At 44.2% G+C, this 26,347-nt stretch overlaps 1 protein-coding gene across 2 annotated transcripts in view; it reads left to right on the plus strand.

Moving 5' to 3' along the window:
• LOC126337999 (uncharacterized) overlaps positions 1–26,347 on the plus strand; it is a 198,232-nt gene that overhangs the window by 131,960 nt on the left and 39,925 nt on the right. For both annotated transcript variants that reach the window (XM_050001517.1, XM_050001518.1), the window contains exon 7: positions 14,794–14,968. In XM_050001517.1, the coding sequence (XP_049857474.1) occupies positions 14,794–14,968 (175 nt within the window). The remainder of the gene's footprint in view (positions 1–14,793; positions 14,969–26,347) is intronic.

The following is a 26,347-nucleotide window of genomic DNA, read 5'->3' on the forward strand; positions in this document are numbered from 1 at the left end:
GAATCATAATGCCTCTATTGTCATGGAAATATGTTTCTGTTTCCAGTTCCAGTTCCAGTTAATGATAAGTTAACTGTCTTTACTGTGACTCATTTGATTCTGATAACTTGCTTTTGGATTCATTCTCAGATTTCTTTCGGGTTCTTGCAAGGCTTTCTGTGACGTAATAAGTTGGTGCATAACCCAGTAAGGAAACCTGAAGTCCAATGCTGCATCCATCCAGGTCATATGAGAAAATTCTTGAAGAGTTGTCACGTGACTAATTGTGTGGCCGAAGTGTTCATATGCACTGTTTGAATCGAAATATTACGCTGCTGAAGACAGCAACATTCTATCGATACAGATGCTGTCCTTAGTGAAATTTACTAACACCCATATGTTATGACGTTAGGTATAATTTTTAAAACAATCAGAGCGATATTAGTTCCCTCTCCAGTATCTTACTGATGTCCAAGTATTTCGATATATGAATGCGGTTTCAGAATTTTCTATTTCATAACCGCCCTCCGTTTGTCATACTGCAGTAATGATTCCGTCACAAAAACTAGACAAAAATTGTTATGAAACGCAATTTCAAGTTACTATCATCCCGGTTGATACGGCTAATCTGACATGAGACCGTTCGCAGACGAAAATGACCAGCAAAATACAAGAAGACTTGGAGAAAATCTTCGACTGGTAAAGTGATTGATAGCTGGTAAATAGACGTAACATGCGAGTATTAAGCATAAAGGGAGGTAAAGGTACGATACTGTCTACTTACTCTTCTGACAAAGAGTCACTGAATATACATGGGTGAGTCAAATGAAAATCTTAAATTTGTAATAACAAATCGAAATTTCGCGCCGTTATCCTGTAAGTTGGTAAGCGTGCTACAAAAAGCGTGCATAATGGCCTGTAGGTGGCAGCGTGGTGCAGATGCACACATACCGTCGCAGTATCAGTATAAAGATGGCCATCCCACTTGAAATTTGCACCAGGGAAGAACAGCGTTCTGTTCTTCGGTTTTTGCGTAGTGAAGGTGTGAAACCTATAGAAATTCATCGACGAATGAAGGTTCAGTATGGTGATGCATGTTTGTCACAGCAGCAAGTCTACGAATGGAGTAGGAAGTTCACTAATGGTGTGAGTTCAGTGGAAGATGCTCCTCGTCCAAGTCAGGCACAACGAGCTGTGACTCCACAGAACATAGCAGCAGTTGAAGCCATAGTGGAGGAAAACCACCGAATGACACTGAATGACATTGCAGCATGTTTATAGATTAGTCATAGGTCAGCACACCACATTGTGCATGATGTGCTCCAGTTTCACAAAGTGTGTGCAAGATGGGTGCCACGGCAGCTGACTCCTGTCAGTGTTGATGCTTGTGAAGAACTTCTTCGGCGCTTTGAACGAGAAGGTGATGGTTTTCTTGCAAGAATCGTTACTGGGGACGAAACCTGGCTTCACTTCCACCAACCGGAAATGAAGAGAGCGAGCAAGGAATGGCGCCATTCCTCATCATCAAAACCAAAGAAGATTCGAACAGAACCATCAGCAGCAAAGGTTATGCCGACTCTCTTTTGGGACGAAAAAGGCGTAATTTTGGATCATTACATGCCTAGAGGGACCACTGTCACCAGTGCATCATACACAGATCTCCTAAAAAATCATCTGCGGCCTGCAATCAAATCAAAGCCACGTGGATTGCTGTCGGCAGGTGTCCTTTTACAACATGACAATGCAAGGCCCCACACTGCCCGTACAACAGTTGCAGCAATCACAGACCTGCATTTTGAGTGTCTCCCTCATCCCTCATACTGACCAGACCTTGCCCCAAGAGATTTCCATATGTTTGGACCACTCAAAGGCGCAATGGGAGGAAAGAAGTTCCGTTATGATGAAGAAGTAAGCCACGCAGTGCGTGAGTGGTTGCGCGGACTACCAAAAGAATTTTTTTCTAATGGAATGTATGCACTTTGTAAGCGCTGGAAGACTTGGATTGAGCGTGGGGGAGATTATGTTGAAAAGTGATACAGCTTTGTACCACTTCTGCACTATAAATAATATTTAAAAAATATTTAAGGTTTTCATTTGACTCACCCTCGTAGTAACAACCAAGTCTTATGGAGAAGTACTCCACCGGAATGACCCAAAGTAGAACGCCCCCATAAAACTACAGTGATGGGAAAAAAATCGCGACACCGACAAGGAGTTGTGTGACATAAACGAAACTTGGTAGACGTGTTTCTACATCTGAAACATAATGCCTAGTCACATTTGGCGCAAATCGCATTAAGAGTGCCGCTAGTAGCACCATTACTGGAATGCATATCAGGTTTGCCTTAAATACAAGCTGTTACGATCGTGAGCGTTAGTTACCCTTTGACATTGGACATCGTAAGTTGGTATTAGTCAAGAATGCCATTAAGACGACGAAGACGCCATTATCAACATTTGACTGAATTTGAACAAGGGCTAGATGCTCCTTCTGCGATATCACTTGGCAGGATTGTACGCAATACAGGGTGAAAAGTATTTAACTCTGGGAGGCTGTAGGGGACATCAAAATAAATATTTTCCCCTATTGTCATTTTTTCCTATGAGGAGTATTTAAACCGGTAGAGCAAGATTTCTCTGGCGTCAAATTAATTAAACCAACAAACACTTTTCCATTTTTTTATGACCAAGAGACAACACATTAACACAACCCAATTTCAATTACAGTAGATTTTCAAAAATGCCTCCAATGACAAGTAAACAAAGGTTTCACCGTCGTTTCTGGGTACTGTCGGTCCAGGAATCGACGCACTCGACGACTGAAATGTGCTAGCGCCGTGTCATGTTGGAACCACATACGTTGTCATGTTGGAACCACATATGTTGTCATGTTGGAACCACATACGTTGTCATGTTGGAACCACATGCGTTGTCTTGTAGGGAGCGGGACGTCTTCCAGCAATTCTGGCAATGCTCTGGCGAGAAAATTGTAATAGTGCCTACCACTTAATGGCCTAGTTAGCAGATACGGCTGAATTAAACAGTCCCCAACAACACCTACCCACACATTAACGAAGAACCGCACTTTATGAGCACTAGTAACTGTGGCATGAGGGTTATCCTCACTCCAAACATGCGAATTGTGCGTGTTGAAGACTCCATCACACCCGAACGTTGCTTCTTCGGTGAACAACACAGAGGATGGACATGTAGGATGTATTTCACACTGTTCCAGGTACCATTGCGAAAACTGTTCTCTGAGTGGATAATAAACTAGTTCCAGGTCGTGGACACGCTCTAAGTGAATTGCTCTCAAAGGACTGTTCTTACATTCGACTGATTCGTCCCCATGTTACGTGCAATTGCACGAGTGCTGATTAAAGGATCACGCTCCACATGCTGCAAGACAGCTTCCTCAAATTGCAGCGTTCTTACCGTGCGACGGCGTCCCTGTCCAGGTAATCTGCTAAATGACCCGGTCTCACGCAGACGTTGGTACACAGCAGCAAAGGTCGTATGATGTGGGGTACGGCGATTAGGATATTGTTGTTGATAAACCAGCTTGCAGCACATCCGTTGGGTGCGCTATGTAGTGCGCACCAACCATATCAGTGTACTCACTCCAGGTGTATCGCTCCATTAGCAAACAGAGACAGTGCACTACTACACTGATGGGCAGCACTTGTCTACAATTGAAGAGCGTAATACGCCCTCTAACAACTGAAGATCGTAATGCGGCCTCTAACAACTGAAGAGTGCTATACGGTCTCCACCGGTTTAAATAATCCTCATATGAAAAAATGACATTAGGGGGAAATATTTGTTTTGATGTCCTTTACAACCTCCCAGAGTTTGTCGGTTTCAATACTTTTCGCCCTGTATACATGATTTCAGGCAGCAACGGCCACGAGAATGTACGGTCGCAAGAAGACCAGGGGCGGACGGCTGTGTGGCTCTACCGAATGGGAAGACCGTCATGTTCGGCGTAAGGCTCTGGCGCATCGTCCTGATCTGCAGCAGGAATCTGAATAGCAGTTGGGGCCACACTGATACAACGAACTGGTACAAATCGGTTACTTCTGGGACAGCTGCGACCCAACATTCCACCGACCCAAAACCACCGTCATTTGTGATTTCAGTGGTGTCAAGCGAAAAGTCATTAGAAGGAATGGCGAAGGTGTGTTGTGCTTTACAATGAAACCTGGTTCTGCCTCGATGCTAGTGATAGCCATGTGTTGGTTGGAAGGAGGCCAGCTCAAGACCTGAAAGTAACCTGTCTACGTGCTAGACGCACTGGACGAATACCTGGAGTTATGGTCTGGGGAGTGCTTTCGTATGAGAGTAGGAGCACTCTGGTGGTTATCCCGAGCACCCTGATCACGAATTTGTACGTCAATCTGGTAATTCAATGTGTTATGCTGCCATTCATGAACAGCATTCCAGGAGGTGTTTTCCAACAGGATAACGGTCGCCCACATACTGCTGCTGAAACACGAGATGCTGTACAGAGTGTTGACATATTACTTTGACATGCTCGATTGGGTGTTGTCCAATGGAGTACATACGGGACATAATCGGACAACTCCAGCGTCATTCACAAACAGCATTATCCGTACCTGTATCGACCGACCTAATACAGCAGCCTTGAAACTCCATCCCACAAACTAACATCCGGCACCTGTACAACACAATGCATGCACCTTTGCATTCTGGCGGCTACACCGGTCGTTAGTGTACCAGCATATGAGAACTGCAATGGCTTATCTCGCTCTTACATTAACTTGTGATCTTGCACTTACACATGTTAACTAGGTAAATGTATTTCATTACTCTACATCAATTAATTTTTGTTGTTGCGTTTTTCTTCCTATCAGCGAAGTTTAGGGAAAACCAGATACGAGGCTGGGATTCATTGAAAGAATCTTAAGTAAACGTAATTCATCGCCGAAATAATTAGTTTACAAACCACTAGTTCGAACAATTGTCGAGTGTTGCTCCTGACTGTAGGACCATTACCAGGCAGAACTTGTAGAAGAGATGGAGGGAATCTAAAGACGAGCGGTACATATCGTCACGCGTGTTTTCAGTACGTGCGATAGTATTGCAGAGGTGCGCATGAAACTCCAGCAAGACAGGTTTACTGTTAAAATTCGGAGGGCATAAATTCGAAGCATTGTCAGGCAACTGACTACAGCCTGTCACATTCACGAAATGACCACAGATATTTGAGCTCTTGTAGAGGTTTGCACATAGTTCTTCTGAAGCGTTGTGAGTGAATGGAACGGGAAAAGAGTGAAATGATAGTGTTACCACGGGTATTTTCCACCAAACATCGTAATGTGCTTGTGAAGTGTATTTGTACCACCTGAAAAATGTTCCTTTCGGAGAACAGAAAAGGTGAATATGATTCTCTTTAAAAGACTCTATCAGAAATTTGGGCACCATCTGCCACAATCCTAATTCCTCTTTCCTCATCAAAAATATTGGGATACGAACATTTTCGTGCCCTTCTAAGTCATTTTATCCACCCTTTCTTTATAGCGAAGTCTTCATACTCATCATCTCCCTCTGACGGTCACTGTCTATAAATTTCTGTCTCCTGCTGTCTACTTTTTCTCCCATTGTCACTCTCTCCTGTCTGTCTCTCTCACTGTCACTGTCTCATCCCTTTCTTTCGCTCACCCTTACCACGGTCTGCCCATCTGTCACATTTACTATCGCGCTGCCAAACTGCCATTATCTCGGCCCCATTCTTTTTATCTCCCAATGCTCTCAAATGGCTTTAAGCGCTATGGGACTCAACATCTGAGGTCATCTGTCCCCTAGACTTAGAACTACTTAAACCTAACTAACCTAAGGACATCACACACATCCATGCCCGAGGTAGGATTCGAATCTGCGACCGTAGCAGCCTCGTGGTTCCTGACTGAAGCGCGCCTAGAACTGCTCGGCCACAGCGACCGACTCTCTCCCTATGCCACTGTTTATTTTTCTCGCTAACAGTTTCCTGTCTTTCTCTTCAGATAGCACTGTCTCCTCTCCACGCATCTCCATGGGGAAGATTTTCTCGGGATTTTGACTCATACGCCAGGCAACTGTAACATCTGATTGTAGGAGATAGGAAAAAGTGAGCAAATGTTTTCGTGTTTCCACTTATCTCTCTTCCCGTTTCTCCTATTTTCTATCTCTTTTGCTCCCACTACTATTATCTTCATCCATCTCCCTTTCTCTTTCATTGCCACTGTCGCTCATTGACCATCAATATCTCCTCTCTTTGGCCTCCACTGCTGTTGTCTTTATCCATCATTCTTCCTCTTTCATTTTCACTCTATCCCTCCCACCGTCATTGTCTCCTCTCTCTTTCTCTCCCACTGGCAACATCTCGTCTCTCTTCCACGGTCACTGTCTCCCTGCTACTCTCTTTCAATGCAAAAAAGCGCGAATATGTTCTGAATATTTGGCGAGGAAGGCGGAATGAACATTGAGGCAACAGGTTACTCACTTTTCGCTCAGAGTGTTTTAAAGAGGAGTATATTCGCATATTTTTTCTCCGACACGAGCATTTTTTAGCCGATTCCCTACTTTACCTTGTTACAGCACTGTGTGCTGCGTAAATGAGACGATTTCTTAAGGTTAGTAAGGTTTTGAAAGTTTATTTATACATTTTTACACATTAACATACCCTAACACATATAAACAACAAAAACGACGCATAATATGAGGTTGACAAATAATCGTTTCCCTTTCAGCGGAAATTCACTTTACACTACTTTAAATAAAAATGCACATTTGTAGGCTCCTACAAAGAATTTCGTATGACAGTTTTCGTGGGGTTCTTACGTCGCTAGCTGACAACATCGAATAATTCGTAGGTCAAGACGGCTTATTTTGGCGTGAAGTGCCCATTACACATAGATAGTGCATCGTAAATTTTTATTGGTAAAAAAAGACTAAAATATTATTTTGATGATCTCGGAACTCTTGCAATGACCCCAGAACCCCTGGCTTGTGTTCACTACGTCAGCTAAAACTACATTTACACCTAGGGTCGGATATTACTGGCATATTTTACGGGCATAAGTTCGGTAATTTTGAACCTTAGGATCTAGGTAACCGATAATGATATTCAAAACGTTTCAAGGTTGCCAGAGAATGTTATCTTAAGGATGTATCGTAAAATTTTGACCATTTGTCTTGAACAGAAATTATACAGGCGACAATCCTCACAATTAAAAATTATGATATCCAAAAACCATGGTCTGTCGGGGTTTTCACAGGGACCACCCATGAACAAAGGGTGCTTTTATAGGCTGTCTAAGTCCCACCCTAGACCACATCTAATGCGAAACAACCAACTGGTTTTCTCAATTTCCTGGGCTGGAGGATGTGCGTAATGTTTCAGTTTTACCACTGTGCTGTTGGACAGGTACAGTACGCCCGTTCTTCCAGTAGCTACATAAATGATCACGAGGGGAAGTGCTGTCCGAAACACGTGACCTCTTATCTCTGTGATCTTACTAGTACCGTTCCCTGTGCAGATATGTAGCCTTATGGTTATTTGTAGCCCTACACAATCTAATTTCTAATGATATCACGTGGTAAATAAATTAAGCAGGCGGATAAGGTACAAAATGGGGACGCGGTGGCATACGTAGGTAAGCAAAGTAATATATGCCTAGTTTGAGGTGTGGAATATAGAAAAAACAGTTTTACGGGAAGACAAAGATGATTATATGTGAACAGACAAAATTTTATATCATCTTATCCGCAAGTCACCTTATGGTTTGTTGCAGAGGGTTTTACGCGTACCATAGAAATTTCCCCATTTTCACATTCCACTCGCGAATGTTGCAAGCGAAGAATGATTGTTGGTAAGCCTTCCTGTGAGCTCGGATCTCCCTGATTCTATCGGTGTGGCCATTTCGCGATATACGTAGGGGAAACAATACACAATAAACCAACAAAACAAGGAAAGAATAAGGACGCCCCACGAAGCTTTACCCGAATGAGACGAAAATCGCTAGATGTGATGTACATGTACAAACAAACAAATGATTACAGTATCAGAGAAATTTGATAATTAATTCAAGAGAATGAGCGTCACAAATTGAGAAACCGTTATGCAAGCAGATACTCGGGTTGGGACTGATAGGCAGTGTTGTTGGATGTCCCCTTGAGGGATATAGTGCCAAATTCTGTTAAATTATCGTGCTAGATCGTCAGTATGCTGTGCTGGTTGGAAGGCCCTGACCATACTGCTCCAAACTTTCTTAGTTTGGGAGAGGTCCAGCGACTTTGGAGTCCTAAGGTTTTGGTGAGCACGAAGACAAGCAGTAAACTCTCGCAGTCTGCGGGCGGGCTATATCGTGCTGAAATGTAAGCCTACGATTGCTTTCAACGAAAAGAAAAAAAAGAGGCGTAGAATATCGTCGATGTGCCGCTATCCTGAAAGGCTGCCAGCGGCTGACAAGCGAAGGCGTCCTGCTATGAAATTAAATGTCACTCCAGACCATCACTCCAGCCTCTGTGGCGAGCGACAGTCAGATTGGTGCCCAACCGCTGTCCATCTTCCGCCTGGACTCTCATTAAATGGAGTTCAGTAGTATTCAGTGATGAGTCCCACTTCGAAGTCAGCCCAGATGACAAGCGAAAACGTGTCCAAAGACGCCCCAGGGAGGAGTGGGATGGCATCCTGACTGTCACCACCGTACGGCCCGATGACGTCCACGATCGGGGGTGCATTTTCATACCATAGCAGGACCCCTCTGGTTGTCATCCGCAACACCCATACGACTCAGCGATTCGTCGACGATATTCTGCACCCCATTTTGTGTCCTTTCATGCCAAACAACCCTGGGCTTACATTTCAGCAAGATGATCCCCGTTCACACATGGCGGAAGTTTGTGTTGCTTGTCTTGCTACTTGCCAAACACTACCTCCCGCAGCATCGTCGCCGGATCTCTCCCCAACAGAGAACGTTTGAATTACTATGGGCAGGCCAGTCCGACAATCTCGGGATTTTGAAAACCTAAGGCGCCAATTGGACAGAATGTGGCACCATATCCTTCAGGGAGACGTCCAACAGCTATGTCAATCTATGCCAAGCCGAATAACTGCTTGCATAAGGGCGAGAGGTGAACAGACGTCATTGAATGAGATTTTCACTTTGCAGTGGAGTGTGCGCTGATATGAAACTTCCTGGCAGATTAAAACTATGTGCCCGACCGAGACTCGAACTCGGGACCTTTGCCTTTCGCGAGCAAGTGCTCTACCAGCTGAGCTACCCAAGCACGACTCACGCCCCGTCCTCACAGCCTTACTTCTGCCAGTACCTCGTCTCCTACCTTCCAAAGCTTCCAGAAGCTCTGCTGCGAATCTTGCAGAACTAGCACTCCTGAAAGAAAGGATATTGCGGAGACATGGCTTCGCCACAGCCTGGGGGATGTTTCCAGAATGAGATTTTCACTCTGCAGTGGAGCTTCTGTAAAGCTTGGAAGGTAGAGGACGAGGTACTGGCAGAAGTAAGGCTGTGAGGACGCGGCGTGAGTCGTGCTTGGGTAGCTCAGTTGGTAGAGCACTTGCCGGTGAAAGGCATAGGTCCCGAGTCTCGGTCCGGCACACAGTTTTAATCTGCCAGGAAGTTTCAGACGTTACTGGCTCTCTCAATTGTGATGCTCTTTCTCTAGAACAAATGATGCAATTCTTTTTTAATTGTAACATTTGTTTGTCTGTACAGGGTGTTCAAAAAGTCTCTCCGAAGTGCCGTATGATTGTTAGCGGCGTGTGCCGTGTGATTGTTCGCCTGTCTGTGTTACTTCCCTTCAAGTGGACTGTCCCAACATTCCTCTGCTTCGTTTATCTCAGCCAGCGTCAATAGTATCGTTGGTGTGTGTCGTTACGTGTTCACGCGAACGTTTAAGTTTAGTTCCTTTGTTCGTCTGTTTCGTTTTTGTCACTGTTAAAAATGCTAACCATTGAAGAACGTGTGTTTTTAGTCGAACAAATGTCCAAAGCTGGCGGTAAATACACAGTTTGTTCCTCAAATTTAACTTAGTTTTCCCGGAGACAACACTCCCACATCGCGATATGGTCCGAGATTTGATTAACAAATTTCGAAGTACGGGTTCAGTGACAGATGCACCGAGAAGTGGTCGTCCTAGCGTTTTGCCTGAGGATAAACTACTCGATATTTCCGATAAAAAGTCCATGAGTCCGAAAAAGTCAGTGAGAAAACTCGCCCAGGAAATCAATGTTAGTGTCGTAACGGCCCACACAGTTGTAAGGTAAAAATTACAACTTTTCCGATACAAAGTGACAGTCGTGCAAGAACTGAAAAATACTGACCATGGTAAGAGACTGCATTATTGCCAGTGGTTCACAAATTTCGTTCAACAAAATGGAAGCGATATTCTTAATGAAACGTTTTTCACTGATGAGTCAGTACATGAACTCGCAAAATTCTCGTAGGTGGAGTACTGCAAATCCATTGTGTATTCGTGAGGAACCACTTCATTCTGTGAAAATAGGAGTTTGGATTGCAATTTCTAGACGTGCGATTTTGGGTCCCATATTTTTCAACGAAACAAAAAAACGCACAACGATACTGCAGTGATATTCTGTTCAAGTGGTTCAAATGGCTCTCAGCACTATGGGACTTACCTTCTGTGGTCATGAGTTCCCTAGAACTTAGAATTACATAAACCCAAATAACCTGAGGACATCACACACATGCATGCCCGAGGCAGGATTCGAATCTGCGACCGTAGCGATCACGCGGTTCCAGACTGTAGCGCCTAGAACCGCTCGGCCACCCCAGTGATATTCTGTACCCATCCATAGGAGAACTTGTGTTAAGCGAAATACTGAAAGGTTGTTTTCAACAAGATAGTGCAACCGCGCATACAGCTCGCGTTTCAGTGTCACTGCTTGCTGATGTTTTTGTTGATCGCATAATTTCACAGGGACTTTGGCCTCCACGATCACCTGACGTAACACCACCTGACTTTTTCTTCTGGGGTGCAGTGAAAGCAACAATCTATAAAAGTCGTCCAAAATCCATCGATGAAATGAAAACTGCAATATCGACTTTCACTGCGTCTGTTACAGAGGAAATGATACAGCTTGTGTCTGGAAACATGATTAGACGAATTGAATTGCGTATTGAACAACAGGGGGGACACTTTCAACATTGAATGTGAAAATTTGTAAGTAAATATGAATATTCAATAAATTAATAACTCGAAACTGAGTGAGTTTCATGACGGTATATTCAGTGCGGCATACGGCACTCTCGGCTAACTATCTTAAGACACTTCGAAGAGACTTTTTAAACACCCCGTACATGTACATCATATCTATCAATTTCCGTTCCATTCTGCTAATTACTTCGTGGTGTGTCTTTTTTTTGCCTTAGCGTGTATATTAATTTCTTCTAACAGTGTTTGGTCTCGGAATTTCAACAGTAAACCACATCGTGATGCAGAGCGCCCTCTTATAGCGTCTGCTATTGGAGTTAGGTGAGCATCTCGGGTATTAACCAAACCTGTGACGACACTTGCTGCTTTCCTCTGGATATTCTCTGTTTCCCCTATCAACCCTATCTAGAACTGACCCCAGACTGACGAGCAGTACGCTAGTATTGCTTCGTCGAGGATTTCGTAAGCTAGCCTCTTCATGGCTCATGTACTCTACCTCAGGATTTTCACAAAAAATCTCAGTCTACCTGCCTTTCCTATGATTACTTTTACCTTATTTATCCCCTTTAAACGACTCCATACACTCAGTAACACATACTCATCAGACGTGACTACACCACTGATTGCTCGGCAATCGTGTAATCATACAATAATTTCGCTTATTAATGCGCAGTGCTACAATTTGCTCTTTTTTGAGAGGCAATACTCTCACTAGCAGTCGATCCTCTACAGTTTCCAGTTTCTCCTGAATTTCGTCACAGTTTAGAAGCATTAAGACTTTCCTGTATATGATTGTATCACTTGTGTTTCGAGCGTCTGCTCTATTAGTGTAGCTGTAGCAGATAATCATAAGTGATAACAGTAGCACACGGTATGAAGAACTGAAGAGCAGCATGAAGTCAGTTTATAGAAGTATGAAGATCACAAAGTCCAACAAAGATCATGAAAGTTTCCTATAGGGCATACATAATAAAATAAATCGAGAACGTCATTAATACATTGGTCCACGTCTGGTCCTTACGCAAGCGGTTATTCGACTTGGCGTTGATTGATAGAGTTTTGGATCTCCTGATGGATATAGTGCCAGATTCTGTCCAGTTGGTGTCCTAGTATGTGACGTTACTGTACACCCCGTTTTGTTGCGCCTGATGGCAAGCCATCTTGGCCTTTGATTTCAGCAATGTGGTGCTCGTTGTCACATGACGAGAGTTTCTACTGCTCGTCTTCGTGCTTGCCAGACCCTACCTTGGCCAGAAAGGTCTCCCCAACTGAGAAACCGTGATTTATTTTCAAAGAATATTCTTAAGAATTTATTTTATTTACTATTCATCAAGAACATTAACACATTTAATCACACTATGTAAGCATGGAAGTAGTTGCCAGGGAGTGACTGATGAAAAAATAACCAAATTCCTTTTAACAAATGGGAATTTTATTCACTTTAATAGTGCCTAAAAGCATTTAAAAAAACAGATTTAAAATTATAATCAGTAAGCACCCTCTAAATATCATAGTTACAATTTATTCAGAGGCAGAAAGAAACAAGTTTTGACTGTATGAGCTTTCGGAGAGAGATCCTTGCCGCTCCCTTTTAACAAGGCCGTTGTTACGACCGTTCACAACAGCCTCTGAAAGACTACACTGGTACAAAGCACTAAGCACACACTAAAAGTTTTAACAATTTACACAGGCACAGAAGCTATATAACCCCCGTAGGACGGATGGAAATGGTACAAAACACTAACAATTAAAATATTAACCCTGCCACCGAAGGTACAACTTAATTTTAACTTCTAAGAAAAGTCTTACAGTGAAAGGATGGCAACTTTGTATACTAAAATGATCATTTAAATAAAAGCCCATGAAATGCAATCTTATATAAAATTCTACAAAGTTGGCCAAACAATAGTTAAGATGCTCTACAGTACACAGATACCGGCTCTCAAGATCATAGGCAATTATATCAAAGTTTCCAAAGATCAAAACATATTTCAGGTATTAGGCCGTTACACTCCAAGCAATAAATTCGTTAACACACTAAATCCGACAAACATGACAGAAGCAGGTACTAACGTACGGTAAATTGATAGGGAGATTACCGAACAACCCGAACCACAAGTTGCTCTAACCCGCCCCTACTCCACAAGGGAAAACCGGACCATCCAATGTATAAACAACCTCCTTATTGCGGGTGGGCAAATTGAGAAGAATGGTAGGACGACCCCAAAGCAAAACGGCTGGTGACCTCACCAAGAAAACAAGTAGAATTTAACAAGAGTAAATCAAACAACATATCACCAACCACTTAACTTCTAATAAACTGCCATTTCTCGAGAGAACCTGGTGCAGCTCCCCCAAATCGCTCTCCCGCACCGTCCGCTGCCAGTCGCTTCAACGGACGCAGGAAGGCGTGCCGATCTCCCGTCTCACGGCGTCGCAGCTCGCACCAGCCAGACTGATGTTGTTGGTTGACTCCTGTTGCTCTCGTGTCGATCACGTAGTCACTATCTCTCGCTATACGGCGCGGCCCACTGGACTCACGTGGCTACCTCACATGCGCCGACGCTCGAGGCGGACAAGTAAATCTTGTGTCTCAGTGCGCGACCGACCAACCGATCGATCCAACCGCCAATGACCATTGCCTGAGCAAACTCGAGCAGATTGGCGGCCTAATGCGCAGACTCAGATGCAGGAACTAAGCCCCGATCGGGTGACCACTCGCTGAGTTCTCTTATTGGCACAGTGGAAAGACTCTTATTTTGCTGGCCTTAAAGGTTGATCCGAACAACAGACATACTAGCACTCCGAACGACAGACACACACTAACTGCCTAACAAATTCGGACGAGAGATAGACGAGGGACTGACCCAGACTGACTGACTGGCGAGCTCATAGCGCCCCTTAAATGCACGTGAACAGGCAACCTTTCCCCTTTCCTACCAGAGGGAGACACCAAAGCTGCGATTGCCACAGCGGCGCCACCGCCAGAAATGGAGGGCGAACGCTTCACACTACGGTGTGCGGCGCGCTCTTCAAAAGAGGAATTTTTACCACGACTCAAAAATGAACAGGGGCCTCCAAACTGATGGGGGTTTTGACGACCTAACGCTCCAGTTGGGCAGGATTTGTCACGATATCCGTCAGAAAGACATCCAACTGTTTCAGACAATGCCAAGCCCAGTAAATGCTTGCATAAGGATCAGAGGTGGACCAACGTATTATTGACTTGAACAGCTTGTGAAGCTCTTTCTCTTGAATAAATCATTCAATATTCCTGAAATTGTAATCATTGTTTGTCTGTACATGTACATCTATGCATTTCCGCCTCATACGGGTATTTCTTTTGTGGTGTGTCGTTTTTCAATATTAGAGCATACTTCGTGCATCTTTTGATAGGTAACCCAATATACATCATTTGCACCCTGGGGAAATGATGTAAGCTGTGTTGCCCGTCTGAACCTGGCGAAATATTTTCCGTTGCAGTCTTATTTTATCCACCGTTTATTAGTTAGCTGCAGCGATTGAGGGAGTGGTATTAGCAGGTGGGAACAAACAAAGCGTCGTTATAATGTAGGTTGCACAGACTGTGGTGCGATACTGAAGCGCGGCCGTTTGCAGGGTGCTGATAGCCGAGGACGACTACGACGGCTCTCGGAAGAAGCCTGGAGCCCACCTGTCGTTGAGCCCCGTGCTGCTGTCGCAGCTCAGCAACGCCACCGACGCCCGGGAGCTGGAGGACGCCATTGACGACTGGACCAAAGCCCTGCCGCCTGGAGCCACGCCCGTCTGGAGGGTGAGCGCGCACAACAGCACCCTCACACGGTGGGCACTAAATCAGCGCCACACCAACACTGGCCACGTTTCTTTTCTGGAATTGGTGTACAGTGTCTGCAGGTGTTCAGACGTTTGATATTCAGTGCCACGTAAAAGCCTCTGCTAGACTTTCCTACGCATTGCGATGTTCAGCTGTAATCATCCACATTGCTCCTATGTGTTATGTAATATCTCTGCCACTGTGGCCGAGCGGTTCTAGGCGCTTCAGACCGGAACCACGCGGCTGCTACGGTCGCCGGTTCGAATTCTGCCTCGGACATGGATGTGTGTGATGTCCTTAGGTTAGTTAGGTTTAAATAGTTCTAAGTTCTAGGGGACTCATGACCTCAGATGTTAAGTCCCATAGTGCTTAGAGCCATTTGAACCATTTTGAACCATCTGCTCACATTCCATGAGGTCGTCTCGCTTTTGTTCATTTACCTCTTACAAGCCATTCACGGTGACCGAGCGGCTCTAGGCGCTTCAGTCCGGAACCTCGCGACTGCTACGGTCTCAGGTTCGAATCCTGCCTCGGGTATGGATGTGGTGATGTCCTTAGGTTAGTTAGGTTTAAGTAGTTCTAAATTCTAGAGGACTGATGACTTCAGATGTTAAGTCCCATAGTGCTCAGAGCCATTTGAACCATTTTTTGAACCTCTTACAGTATAGCAGAGCACTTCACTAGTGTACCTACAATCCATTTGTCTGCTACTTGTCTTTTTCATCAAAGAGATTCGGCTATATTTAAATCTGTTATGTCATATCTATTTCAACTTCTTAATCGTCATAATTACACTTTTATAATTGCAACTCCATGTAGGCGGGCTCCAACAAACGTCAAACTGAAACAAAGCTTACAACAAGCTTCCATATGCAAATGATTGTAGGAATGCTGCGTTGTCAACTCGCCTGAAAGAACATAGATAGCAGTCGCGTTACAGACAGCTGCAATAGAAGCATTCACATTCTCATGACACAGTCATAGCTGGTTTCGGCCATAGAATGACCATCTTCAGATTCTAAAGGCGGCATACACTGAACACAGGTCATCTTATGGCCGAAACCGGTTGTGACTGTGTCATACAAATATGAATGCATCAGTAAATAAACAAAAAAAAATTACAAAAAAATGTCGCTACATTAACAAAACGTCGTTTTTTCCAAGCTGCAATAGCGGCAGCTCAACCAACTTCGCTACAGTCTGCTTCGTTGTGTGCTACAAACTGTTTCGTGACAGGTTTATTAAGTGTATCTAATAACTGCGAGCCAACGACCTTGTAGCAGTGGTGAAACCGGTCCTCGTCAGATTACCGAAGTTAAGCCCTGCCGGGCCGAGCTAGCACTTGGATGGGTGACCGTCCTTTCTGCCGAGTGCTGTTGGCCAGCAGTGTGCACTCAGCCCTTATTAGGCAAACTGAGGAGCTTCTTGATTGAAAAGTTCCCCTCCATATCCGCATCCAGTGACGCTTATGGGCTAAGGCTGATACGGCGGCCGGTCGGTACCATTGGGCCTTCATGGCCTGTTCAGTTGAGGTTTAGTTTTAATAATTATGAGATACACACTACAGAAAGAAATGTGTATTAATCTTTTCCACCCACAATGACAAGAAGAAAAATCAGTGATGATTCTTGCAGTACAAAATGAGTTCTATAAAAAATTACACATTAAAGAACGGATTCCACATTGTTTCGTCTCTTACTTTATTAACGTACCGACGAAAGAATCAATTCTAAAATATCTATGGCAAGATGAACAGAATATTCAAAATGGTTCAAATGCCTCTGAGCACTATGGGACTTAACATCTGTGGTCATCAGTCCCCTAGAGCTTAGAACTACTTAAACCTAACTAACCTAAGGACATCACACACATCCATGCCCGAGGCAGGATTCTAACCAGCGACCTTGTCGGTCACGCTGTTCGAGACTGAAGCGCCTAGAACCGCACGGACACATCGGCCGGCAGAGTTTGTTCTGTTGGTGGTGCGAATGGAGCGGTCTACTGCCTGTCGAATCCCTGGAACAGTTGTGAAGCGAATCTTCGGAATCAAATCAAATTCACAAGGACTTAAGTCCGTAGAGTGTGGTGGATGGCACAATACTTCCCAATCCCATCGACCGAACAGAACAGCCACAGCCTGCGCTGTATGCGCCCGCGCATTGTCGTGCAAAATGATGGGTGGGTTGCACAGAAAGTGTCGCACCTTCTTTCGGAAAGCTGGTCGCAGGTGATGCTCCAAAAACGAACAGTAATACTGTGCATTGACGGCCTGCCGTGGAGGAACGTAATGCGTTAGGATATCACACTCCTGTCGTGCACGAGAATCACCATAGCTTTAAGACTTCTCCATTCGCACGATCAACATAACAGGCTCTACTAACGCTATACTACGCCCTCCACATCGCTGGCAACGGATTCTACACAACGCTGGTGACACGTTTGAAGTACAGTAACAGGTGCAAACACGTAACTCTTTTGTGAATAAATAGTTATCACTATTTATGTTCGAACCCTCGTATATAATGGCAATGATAAGGAGGTACTCGGTTCACCCTGTGATCCGAGGCAGAGCAATTATGTATTTTTTGACCGCTGCCGTTTGAAATCTTACAGATCTCCAAAGGCTCTACTTTTGCTTGTGTTTAAATATATTGTGTATTATTACTTCCCAGCCACGAAAGAACGTCCCTTTTTCTTGTGTTTATATTGGGAGACCTGTTGCGGTTGCCCATAACAGTTACAGAACCTGGATGCAAATAGGCAACAGTTGAGTCTGAAACCATTCATAATGTTTCTCACTGATTTCGGAATTGTAGTCAGAGTTCGTTTTCGATTTTGATCGGAATAGAAGTTTACTTTAAGGCACAAATCCGGTAGCAGCGGAACCGGCATGCCATGTTATAAGACCCCTCCTTTTCCCTCTGGAACGTGCAAGGCGCCTTGTCCCTCCGTTATTTACCATATAAAATTTCAACTGTTGTTTTGATCTACCCAATTTTCGTCCAAGTAATGCACAGTTGACGTTCCTTTTGATCTGACTTTATGCATTATTCTTATAAACACCATCCTAGCAGCAGCTATAACACTTCGTTCCGTTAAAAATTTCCCTTCTCAATAAGCTTCTACATATTTAAATGAGATGTTTTCAATACTTTTATGGATTAACCACGCACTTCCTTCAAACCCAACAGCTTCACGCATAATAGTAAGCAATTCATCTGCTGTGGGAAACTCACCTCTGTCATAAAATTCAAAAACCTTTCAATGCCAAACATATTAAACGAAGTCGTTTGTTCCCTGGAGACCGAAATTCCACATTTCCAGTTGCCTGGCGAGAAAACTTGACCTCCTGCACAATACGTCTGGCATTTCGTACGCCAGCATCGGCATACGGCGCTGCAGTGCGTTCCCGCAGCTTGGCAGCCTTACAGACCGGCTCGCCTGAATCTCCCTCACCAGTGCACTTTAAAAATAAGGTCCCTTCCTGTTTGTGAAACACTTGGCGCCTTCTAGCTGTTTCAGCTGCTATGAGAAAATTCGAAGTGCACACAAAATGCCACAGAAATGAGTCAGCCATAGATTCGCGCACGTAGAACACGATAGAACGCTAAAATTTGGCTGAAGTTTACACAGTACGGAAAGCGGAAAGCGACTGAACGCTGATTGGTTAGCTGCGCAGCTGTCTATTGTTCTTCCCTGGCTCGGAGGTCATCGACGCAGTCGAAGACTAAAGTGTTTCTACGTAATCACACAAAATTAGGTAGGCGTAAGTTCATCTGCAGTCTGCATGCAATGAAAGACACACAGCGGATTTCTCATACAGAGATCACATTTAAATGTTAGCTACAAGACAGTCGGCTAATGAGTCTGCGGTTTATCGCTCTACTCTCTGCTCGAGTTGAGAGGAAACCCACGACTGCCATCCGAATATGTAATCGGCAGTTTCTGGAGGACCGTACTCATCGCCATGCAAGACCTCAACTGCTACAAGCGACTAGCGTCCGACAGGACAGTCATCTTGTTTACTCTTGTCTTACAGTCATGTCATATACTTTGTACTCAGCAAGGAGGCTTGATTGCAGCAAGCCTAGTAGACAACGCGATGACGTCTGGTGTACCACACACTGCCAGCAAGGCAACGAATATTGCAGTTTCCCTGTACATGGCATCACAGAGAGGTGCACCATTCGACTCTGGACTCAGAAGTGGCAGTGCCTTTTGCGTGGAGGTTCACAGGATAATGAACGTTGCCAAAATGCGGTCGTCATCACCATACAGGTCCAGAACCGAGCGTCCTGATAAGTGGTGCCTTTGGGTACGTGTTCAACGTTCGATGCCTTTGTGATGCTAACTTTGAAAATGATAATGCAAGACTGCTTCTTATCCGTTCTGTCCTAGCCTCTCTTAGTGAGGTTAATAAAGTTAGTACAGATTCCGGATGCGAATTAGTTCAAGGAGAAGATAAAGTGTTAAAATGGATCAAACATGGCCAGTGTGTGCTTTTGTAAACCCCCTGACTGAGGAACGGTAGCGACGGGACATTGAAGAGGGAATTTGGAGACGGTATAGTATTAGGGGGGGGGGGGGGGAGGGGTTGGGATTAATTTACCAGCTATAGAATGGAAGTCCAGAGTGATTAGAGGGATTAATAAGGACAAGAAATCGTTTGAAGTTATTCTAAATGCCTTGACCGAAAACTCCCTTGAGCACTTAGATAGTCGATAGGGATGAACGATGGCTACGGAGATGTGTACGGGCGAACAGACGTGCGACTGTTGCGCAATTGACCGCCCAGCTGAATCAAGGGGCTACCATCAACGCTTCCTCAACGATGGTTAAGCGAACGTTTCTGCGTGTGGGACGTCTTAAGCAGGCGCCTGGTTCATGCACACATCCTAACTACCGTTCGTCGGCGACGAAACTGAAATTTGCACAAGTACCCCAATTGGACCTTCACTCTGTGGGTACAGTTGGCCTTTTCAGATGACCGGTGGCCGTTTCTGTGTACAGCGTGAAACTTCCCAAAGCAAACTCCCTGTAACAATCGATTAAAGGGTCTAGGCTGGAAAAGGGAGGGTAATGGTCTAGGGAATGTTTTCGTAGCATTCTTCGGGTGATGTCGTTCTGGAAGGCAAGATGGATCAACACAAATGTGATTTTATTCTTGGGAAATGTGTTCACTCCTGCATGAAGTTTGTTTTTCCTCGACACGATGGCGTCTACCAGCAGCACAACGTGACGTGTCACAAAGATCGACCGCGCTGGTTAGCCGCGCGGTCTGGGGCGTCTTGTCACGGTCCACGCGGCTCTCCCCGTCGGAGGTTCGAGTCCTCATTCGGGCATGGCTGTGAGTGTTGTCCATAGAATAAGTTAGTTTAAGTTAGATTAGGTAGTGCGTAAACTTAGGAGCCGATGAGCTCAGCAGTTTGGTCTCATAAGGGCCGGCCACTGTGACCGAGCGGTCCTAGGCGCTTCAGTCTGGAACCGCGCGACCACTACGGTCGCAGGTTCGAATGCTGCCTCTGGCATGGATGTGTGTGATGTCCTAAGGTTAGTTAGGTGTAAATAGTTTTAAGCTCTGATGACCTCCGATGTTCGCGCTGTGGATCCTCAACCATGAAACAGCGCATCTGGCCACGGCATTTGAATCGGCACGGCCCACGTTCCTGTCGGTACCCTCCAGAACCTCAATGAGTGTCTTCCTGCACGCCTCGCAGCAGTCCGCACTCCAAAATGTGGCTTTTGGCAGGTGATTACATTAATGTGACTGGGCAGTGTGTTCCTGATAACAAGTTTGCGATTGGTGGGTAGTGGTCGTGAAACATTCATCTCTTAGGCTGAAAACGTGGAATATATGTTGATCAGAACACTGTGCACACTGCACTCCGTGAGACTGAAAGCCATCTGGTGACATTGTGAGCACGAGATTCGGCAAGGACTAGGTATATTACAGTCTGCAAATTGGGACACCCACTGACATAAGCGACTTTCACAAAGGGAAGATTTTTATGAACTTGCACCTGGGAACGAACATCTCCGATAAGGCGAAGCTGGGCGACCGTCCGCGTGCTCCATCCGTTAGGAAACAGGTTGGAGAATAGTGAAAACACGAGTAGACGACAAGTGTTGGACGTCCAGGTCTCATCGCAGAGCGTGGTGGTCGAGTACTCGTCAGCTGTATAGAAAGAAGAAAGGTATCTGTTACAATTTGTTTCAGTGAAATTGGATCTACAATTCTGGTTGTGTTTTTAATATTTAATTATTTAATTGTATGTTAGATGCTAAACTATGGGCTTCCTGCTTTGAATGATGCGCATACCATACCTCAAAGCTGGTACCTTGTGTAACGCTAACTGTTGGAGGCAAAATTATCTAACTGCAAAAGTACTTAAAAAAAAAAAAAATCTCTCAAACTAAAAGTGCTCCCTGTGACAGTTACTTTAAGCAAGAATCTGTTTTATACACTATTTGACTTACCTTGGTAGCACTCTCGATAGTCTCGTGCAAATTGTTGTCATAGCTACAGCAGGGCTCAATAGCAAAATCTAGCTTCTGAGATACATAAAGGTCCAATACGTTCTCCATTGATGCCATTCTACGTTCTTAATTTTTGATAATGGTTTTAAATATATTAAAAATTGATTGGCTCTTGGAACGTGGTTAATCGTTCTTGGTTGCATGAAGCCAATAGCAATCTCATATCATTTGAATTAATAACATTTAATAAAACTTCAATAATAGTTAATGTTCCTCTCAAATCACATAAATGTAATCCAAGAATTATACTTCACAAGTAAAATGTTTCCTTAAACAAAACTCTACACTCTAATTCTTAAATCCATGCCTCTCACAATGATCGACAAATCCCAACAAAAACAAGAAAAGCAAAAATATTCCTGATCTACGTCATCAAATCACTGACACATATAAAACAAACTTCATCATTGCCTGTAATCCGTTCATCACAAAGAGCATAATCGTACCAATGTAAAAATCAGTTCTTTTTCTCTCCAAAATAAACGTTTCATCAATCCATAATATAATTCCACTGCTTGCCGCTTACTGCTGCTAAACCAGAATTCGACTGTTCACGTCTAACACCAACGCTCACCTGTCTGTTTCTTCTGCTCTACTCGTGATCAACAGATAACTCTGACGCGCATCTTCGCAGAGAAAAGATAACTTCTGTCTCATCTCTGTTCAACGCAGATTCTCTGCCGACGCTGTGCGCGCATGTCTAAGCAATTTAACTTTTGCGAGCGTGATTCGAGAGACGTCAAACAAGCAAAATTACTACGTAAATTTTCACACATACCTTTCAGGAAAGCAAAATGATATTTGGCAAATCTGGCGGCAAAGTAGAATGTTTTCAGGCTGAAGATTTTCGGGTCTCGACCTTCAATGGACATTACTGATGATGAGGCTGCACAGCAGACGACCGCTACGTTTTCACCAACGACCTCTTCAATTATGATTGCATTGAGCACAGAATCTTCAAGATTGGACAGTGAATGAACGGAAACGTCTTATTGGTCGGGTGAATCAAGTTTCTTAATACACTACTGGCCATTAAACTGCTACATCACGAAGATGACGTGCTATAGACGTGAAATTCAACCGACAGCAAGAAGATGCTGTGATATGCAAATGATTAGCTTTTCAGAGCATTCACACAAGGTTGCTGCTGGTGGCGACACCTACAATGTGCTGACATGAGGAAAGTTTCCAACCGATTTCTCATACACAAACAGCAGTTGACTGGCGTTGCCTGGTGAAACGTTGTTGTGATGCCTCGTGTAAGGAGGAGAAATGTGTACCCTCACGTTTCCCACTTTGATAAAGGTCGGACTGTAGCCTATCGCGATTGCGGTTTATCGTATCCCGACATTTCTGCTCGCGTTGGTCGAGATCTAATGACTGTTAGCAGAGTATGGAATAGGTGGGTTCAGGAGGGTAATACGGAACGCCGTGCTGGATCCCAACGCCTTCGTATCACTAGCAGTCGAGATGACAGCCATCTTATCCGCATGGCTGTAACGGATCGTGCAGCCACGTCTCTATCCCTGAGTCAATAGATGGGGACGTTTGCAAGAAAACAACCATCTGCACGAACAGTTCGACGAAGTTTGCAGGAGCATGGACTATCAGCTCCGCGACCACAGCTGCAGTTACCTTCGACGCTGCATCACAGACAGCAGTGCCTGCGATGGTGTACTCAAGGACGAACCTGGGTGCACGAGTAGCAAAACGTCGTTTTTTCGGATGAATCCCAGTTTTGTTTACAACATCATGGTGATCGCATCCGTGTTTGGCGACATCGCGGTGAACGCACATTGGTAGCGTGTATTCGTCATCGCCATACTGGCGGATCACCCGGCTTGATGATATGGGGTGCCATTGGTTACACGTCTCGGTCACCTCTTGTTCGCATTCACGGCACTTCGAACAGTGGACGTTACATTTCAGATGTGTTACGACCCGTTGTTCTACTCTTCATTCGATCCCTGCGAAACCCTACATTTCACCAGGCTAATGCACGACCGCATGTTACAGGTCCCTTACGGGCCTTTCTGGATATAGAAAATGTTCGGCAGGTGCCCTGGCCAGCGCATTCTCCAGATCTCTCACCAATTGAAAACGTCTGGCCAATGGTGGCCGAGCAACAGGCTCGTCACTATACGCCAGTCACTACTCTTATTGAACTGTGGTATCTTGTTGAAGCTGCATGGGCAGCTGTACCTGTACACGCCATCCAAGCTCCGTTTGACTCAATGCCCAGGCGTATCAAGGCCGTTATTACGGCCAGAGGTGGTTGTTCTGGGTACTAATTTCCCAGGATCTATGCACCCAAATTTCGTGAAAATGTAATCACATTTTAGTTCTAGTATAATATATTAGTCCAATGAATACCCGTTTATCATCTGCATTTCTTCTTGGTGTAGCAATTTTAGTGAACATTAGTGTACATCAGGTCGCCGGTTGTGTCCAGACACGCCGTCGTCCAAGACAACAGCTGCTCACACACAGCGCCACGTATACAGGGCCGTGGAGGCAACGTGATTCAATGGTGAGCATTTACCTGGGCTTCTACGGGACCTGGGCATTAATCGAAGGCACCACGACAGCTGTGGATTACTGTGGGTCACTTGGACCACTTCATACTTGATGCCATCTTCCAGCAGTAAAGTGTCACAGAGCCAAAATCGTGCTGCAGTGGTATGAGGAACATGAAACTCAGCCGAAGTTGATGTCCTGACCACCAAATTCACCTGTTGTGAACCAAGTGCAACACATCTAAGGCACTTTCGGGTGCCATTGCCGCACATACAAACCACGGGCCCTTAATTTACAGGAATTGTATGACCTGCAGGTAGACATCCGGTTGTCTCAAATCTCCGTAAACCTACCAAAAACTTGTAAAAACATGCATCTCAGAATCGCTGCCATACTACGGTACAAATATGAACCAACTTGTAATGTTTTGGTCGATCAGTGTAAATAGGAAAAGGGGAAAGAGTAGTGTACGGGAAGATCCAGAAAATCGAAAAACTGTCAGGGAAACTCCACTGCATGATGAAAAAGCCACACTGTGATGTAGATTTACATCTATCGTGAATGGACCATTTTTCTTCGAGAAAAAGCAATGTGCTGTTTTTCAAACTGTCACCGGAACGGGTACGAGGTGGTGATGTGTCATGGCAAGTGCCTAGTAGGCATTTGCCTAGGAATTTGTCCAAATCAGTATTAATTCCCAAAATCTGTGAATTAAAAAAAAGCGTTTTTAAAGTTTTTTTGTGCTAGAATGTATAATTTGACAATTAAATAAGGGATGAGATGCTACTAATGATATTAAAAGTTAGTAAATGTCTTTACTTACACGTGCGTGCATCATTGATTGGCTTTTTTTCCTAAGAACGAAAGGAAAGGAGACCGACTTGCAACTTGCTGTTCCAAGGAAGGGAGTGTATTGCCGACAACTGCTTTTCATTTATAATGTTATCAGTTCTACTCTTATTTCTGGGTTTCTCTGTGTCGCACTCCTACAATCACACACACAGCCGTACACACACACACACACACACACACACACACACACACACACACACAAAAACACACACACACACACACACACACACACACACACACACACACACACACACACACACACGCCATGTCGAACAGCTGTGTAGTGATAAGCCGGTATTTAAATAAAAAAAAACGCATTGTCCCTTAAGTCATCTCTTTGTAATGTAATCCACTTTATAACCCATGTTAAATTTCTAAATATTATTGAAGAATAATTACTGATGGCAAAATTTTTACTGATTGTGTTAAACAACAGTCATATGTTTCTTGATGGTTAATTTATTCTTAAATGTTAAACTCTTGGCAGTGAAAAAAATGCTTTATTGTGAGATGTAGCGGCATTTGAGACAGATTGTAGTTTTCTGTTCTGCTCCTTTCTTTATCTACTTTTGTATGACTCCATTACTGTGAAGATAAAATTAGAACGCTAACATGGATTTCATAACAAAGAATCGATGTCCGTCTTGCAGCTAATCTTATTGATCCAGCCGTACAAGGATTAAATGTCATTCAGCTTAGAGAGAACGTACCTATTTGTAGCAACAAACAAGTAATTTGATCCAGACAGTTTGTGTGGGAAAGAGGAGTCCTCAACCTCAAGAAGATAAAAATCGTCGTTGTGAACTGGCAGAAGTCAGAAGTTGCCATAAAGATTCTGGGCAAACCAGTTGTATCTGCTGCTACAGAGCGTTCCTTCAGCTCTAAAAAAAAAAAAAAAAAAAAAAGACACACTTCAGAGAGAGCTACAAAACTAAGCTATGTCTGCTGCAACTGGAAGTTGATGAGTGGAGTAGGAACACGACGCTAGCCTGTTCGTCTCAAGGTAAAACCCATACTTGAACAGTCAAGTCAAAGACGAAACGAAAGAACCCAATGGTCAGCAAGGAATCAGATTCAGGAGAACTTGAGGCAGAGCCGGAACTTCGTCACTCTTCTTCAACTTACGAAGATCAAGAAACTGACTGACAACATTTTTTTAATTTTTTACTGTGCTATACTACAGGCTACCTACGTAATGTAAACTATACTTTATTTTAAAAGACACTTTTAAAGTTGAGTGGTGTTTTGTTTCTTGAACTGACCTCATGAAAGACGTAAAACTCTATGTTTAAGTCCAATTTATTTTCCATAATAACTTTTCCCCAACTCTCAAGCACGAAAGAAGCATGGTTGCAAAAGACCTTTTCCAATACAAAATATTAGCTTAAAAGTTTTTTTAAGCGCTGCTTATCAGATAATCTTTAAAATGCACAAATGCCCGGGCACTTGTGA

The sequence above is a fragment of the Schistocerca gregaria genome, chromosome 1, assembly GCF_023897955.1.
Source record: "Schistocerca gregaria isolate iqSchGreg1 chromosome 1, iqSchGreg1.2, whole genome shotgun sequence".
Taxonomy (NCBI): Eukaryota; Metazoa; Arthropoda; class Insecta; order Orthoptera; family Acrididae; genus Schistocerca; species Schistocerca gregaria.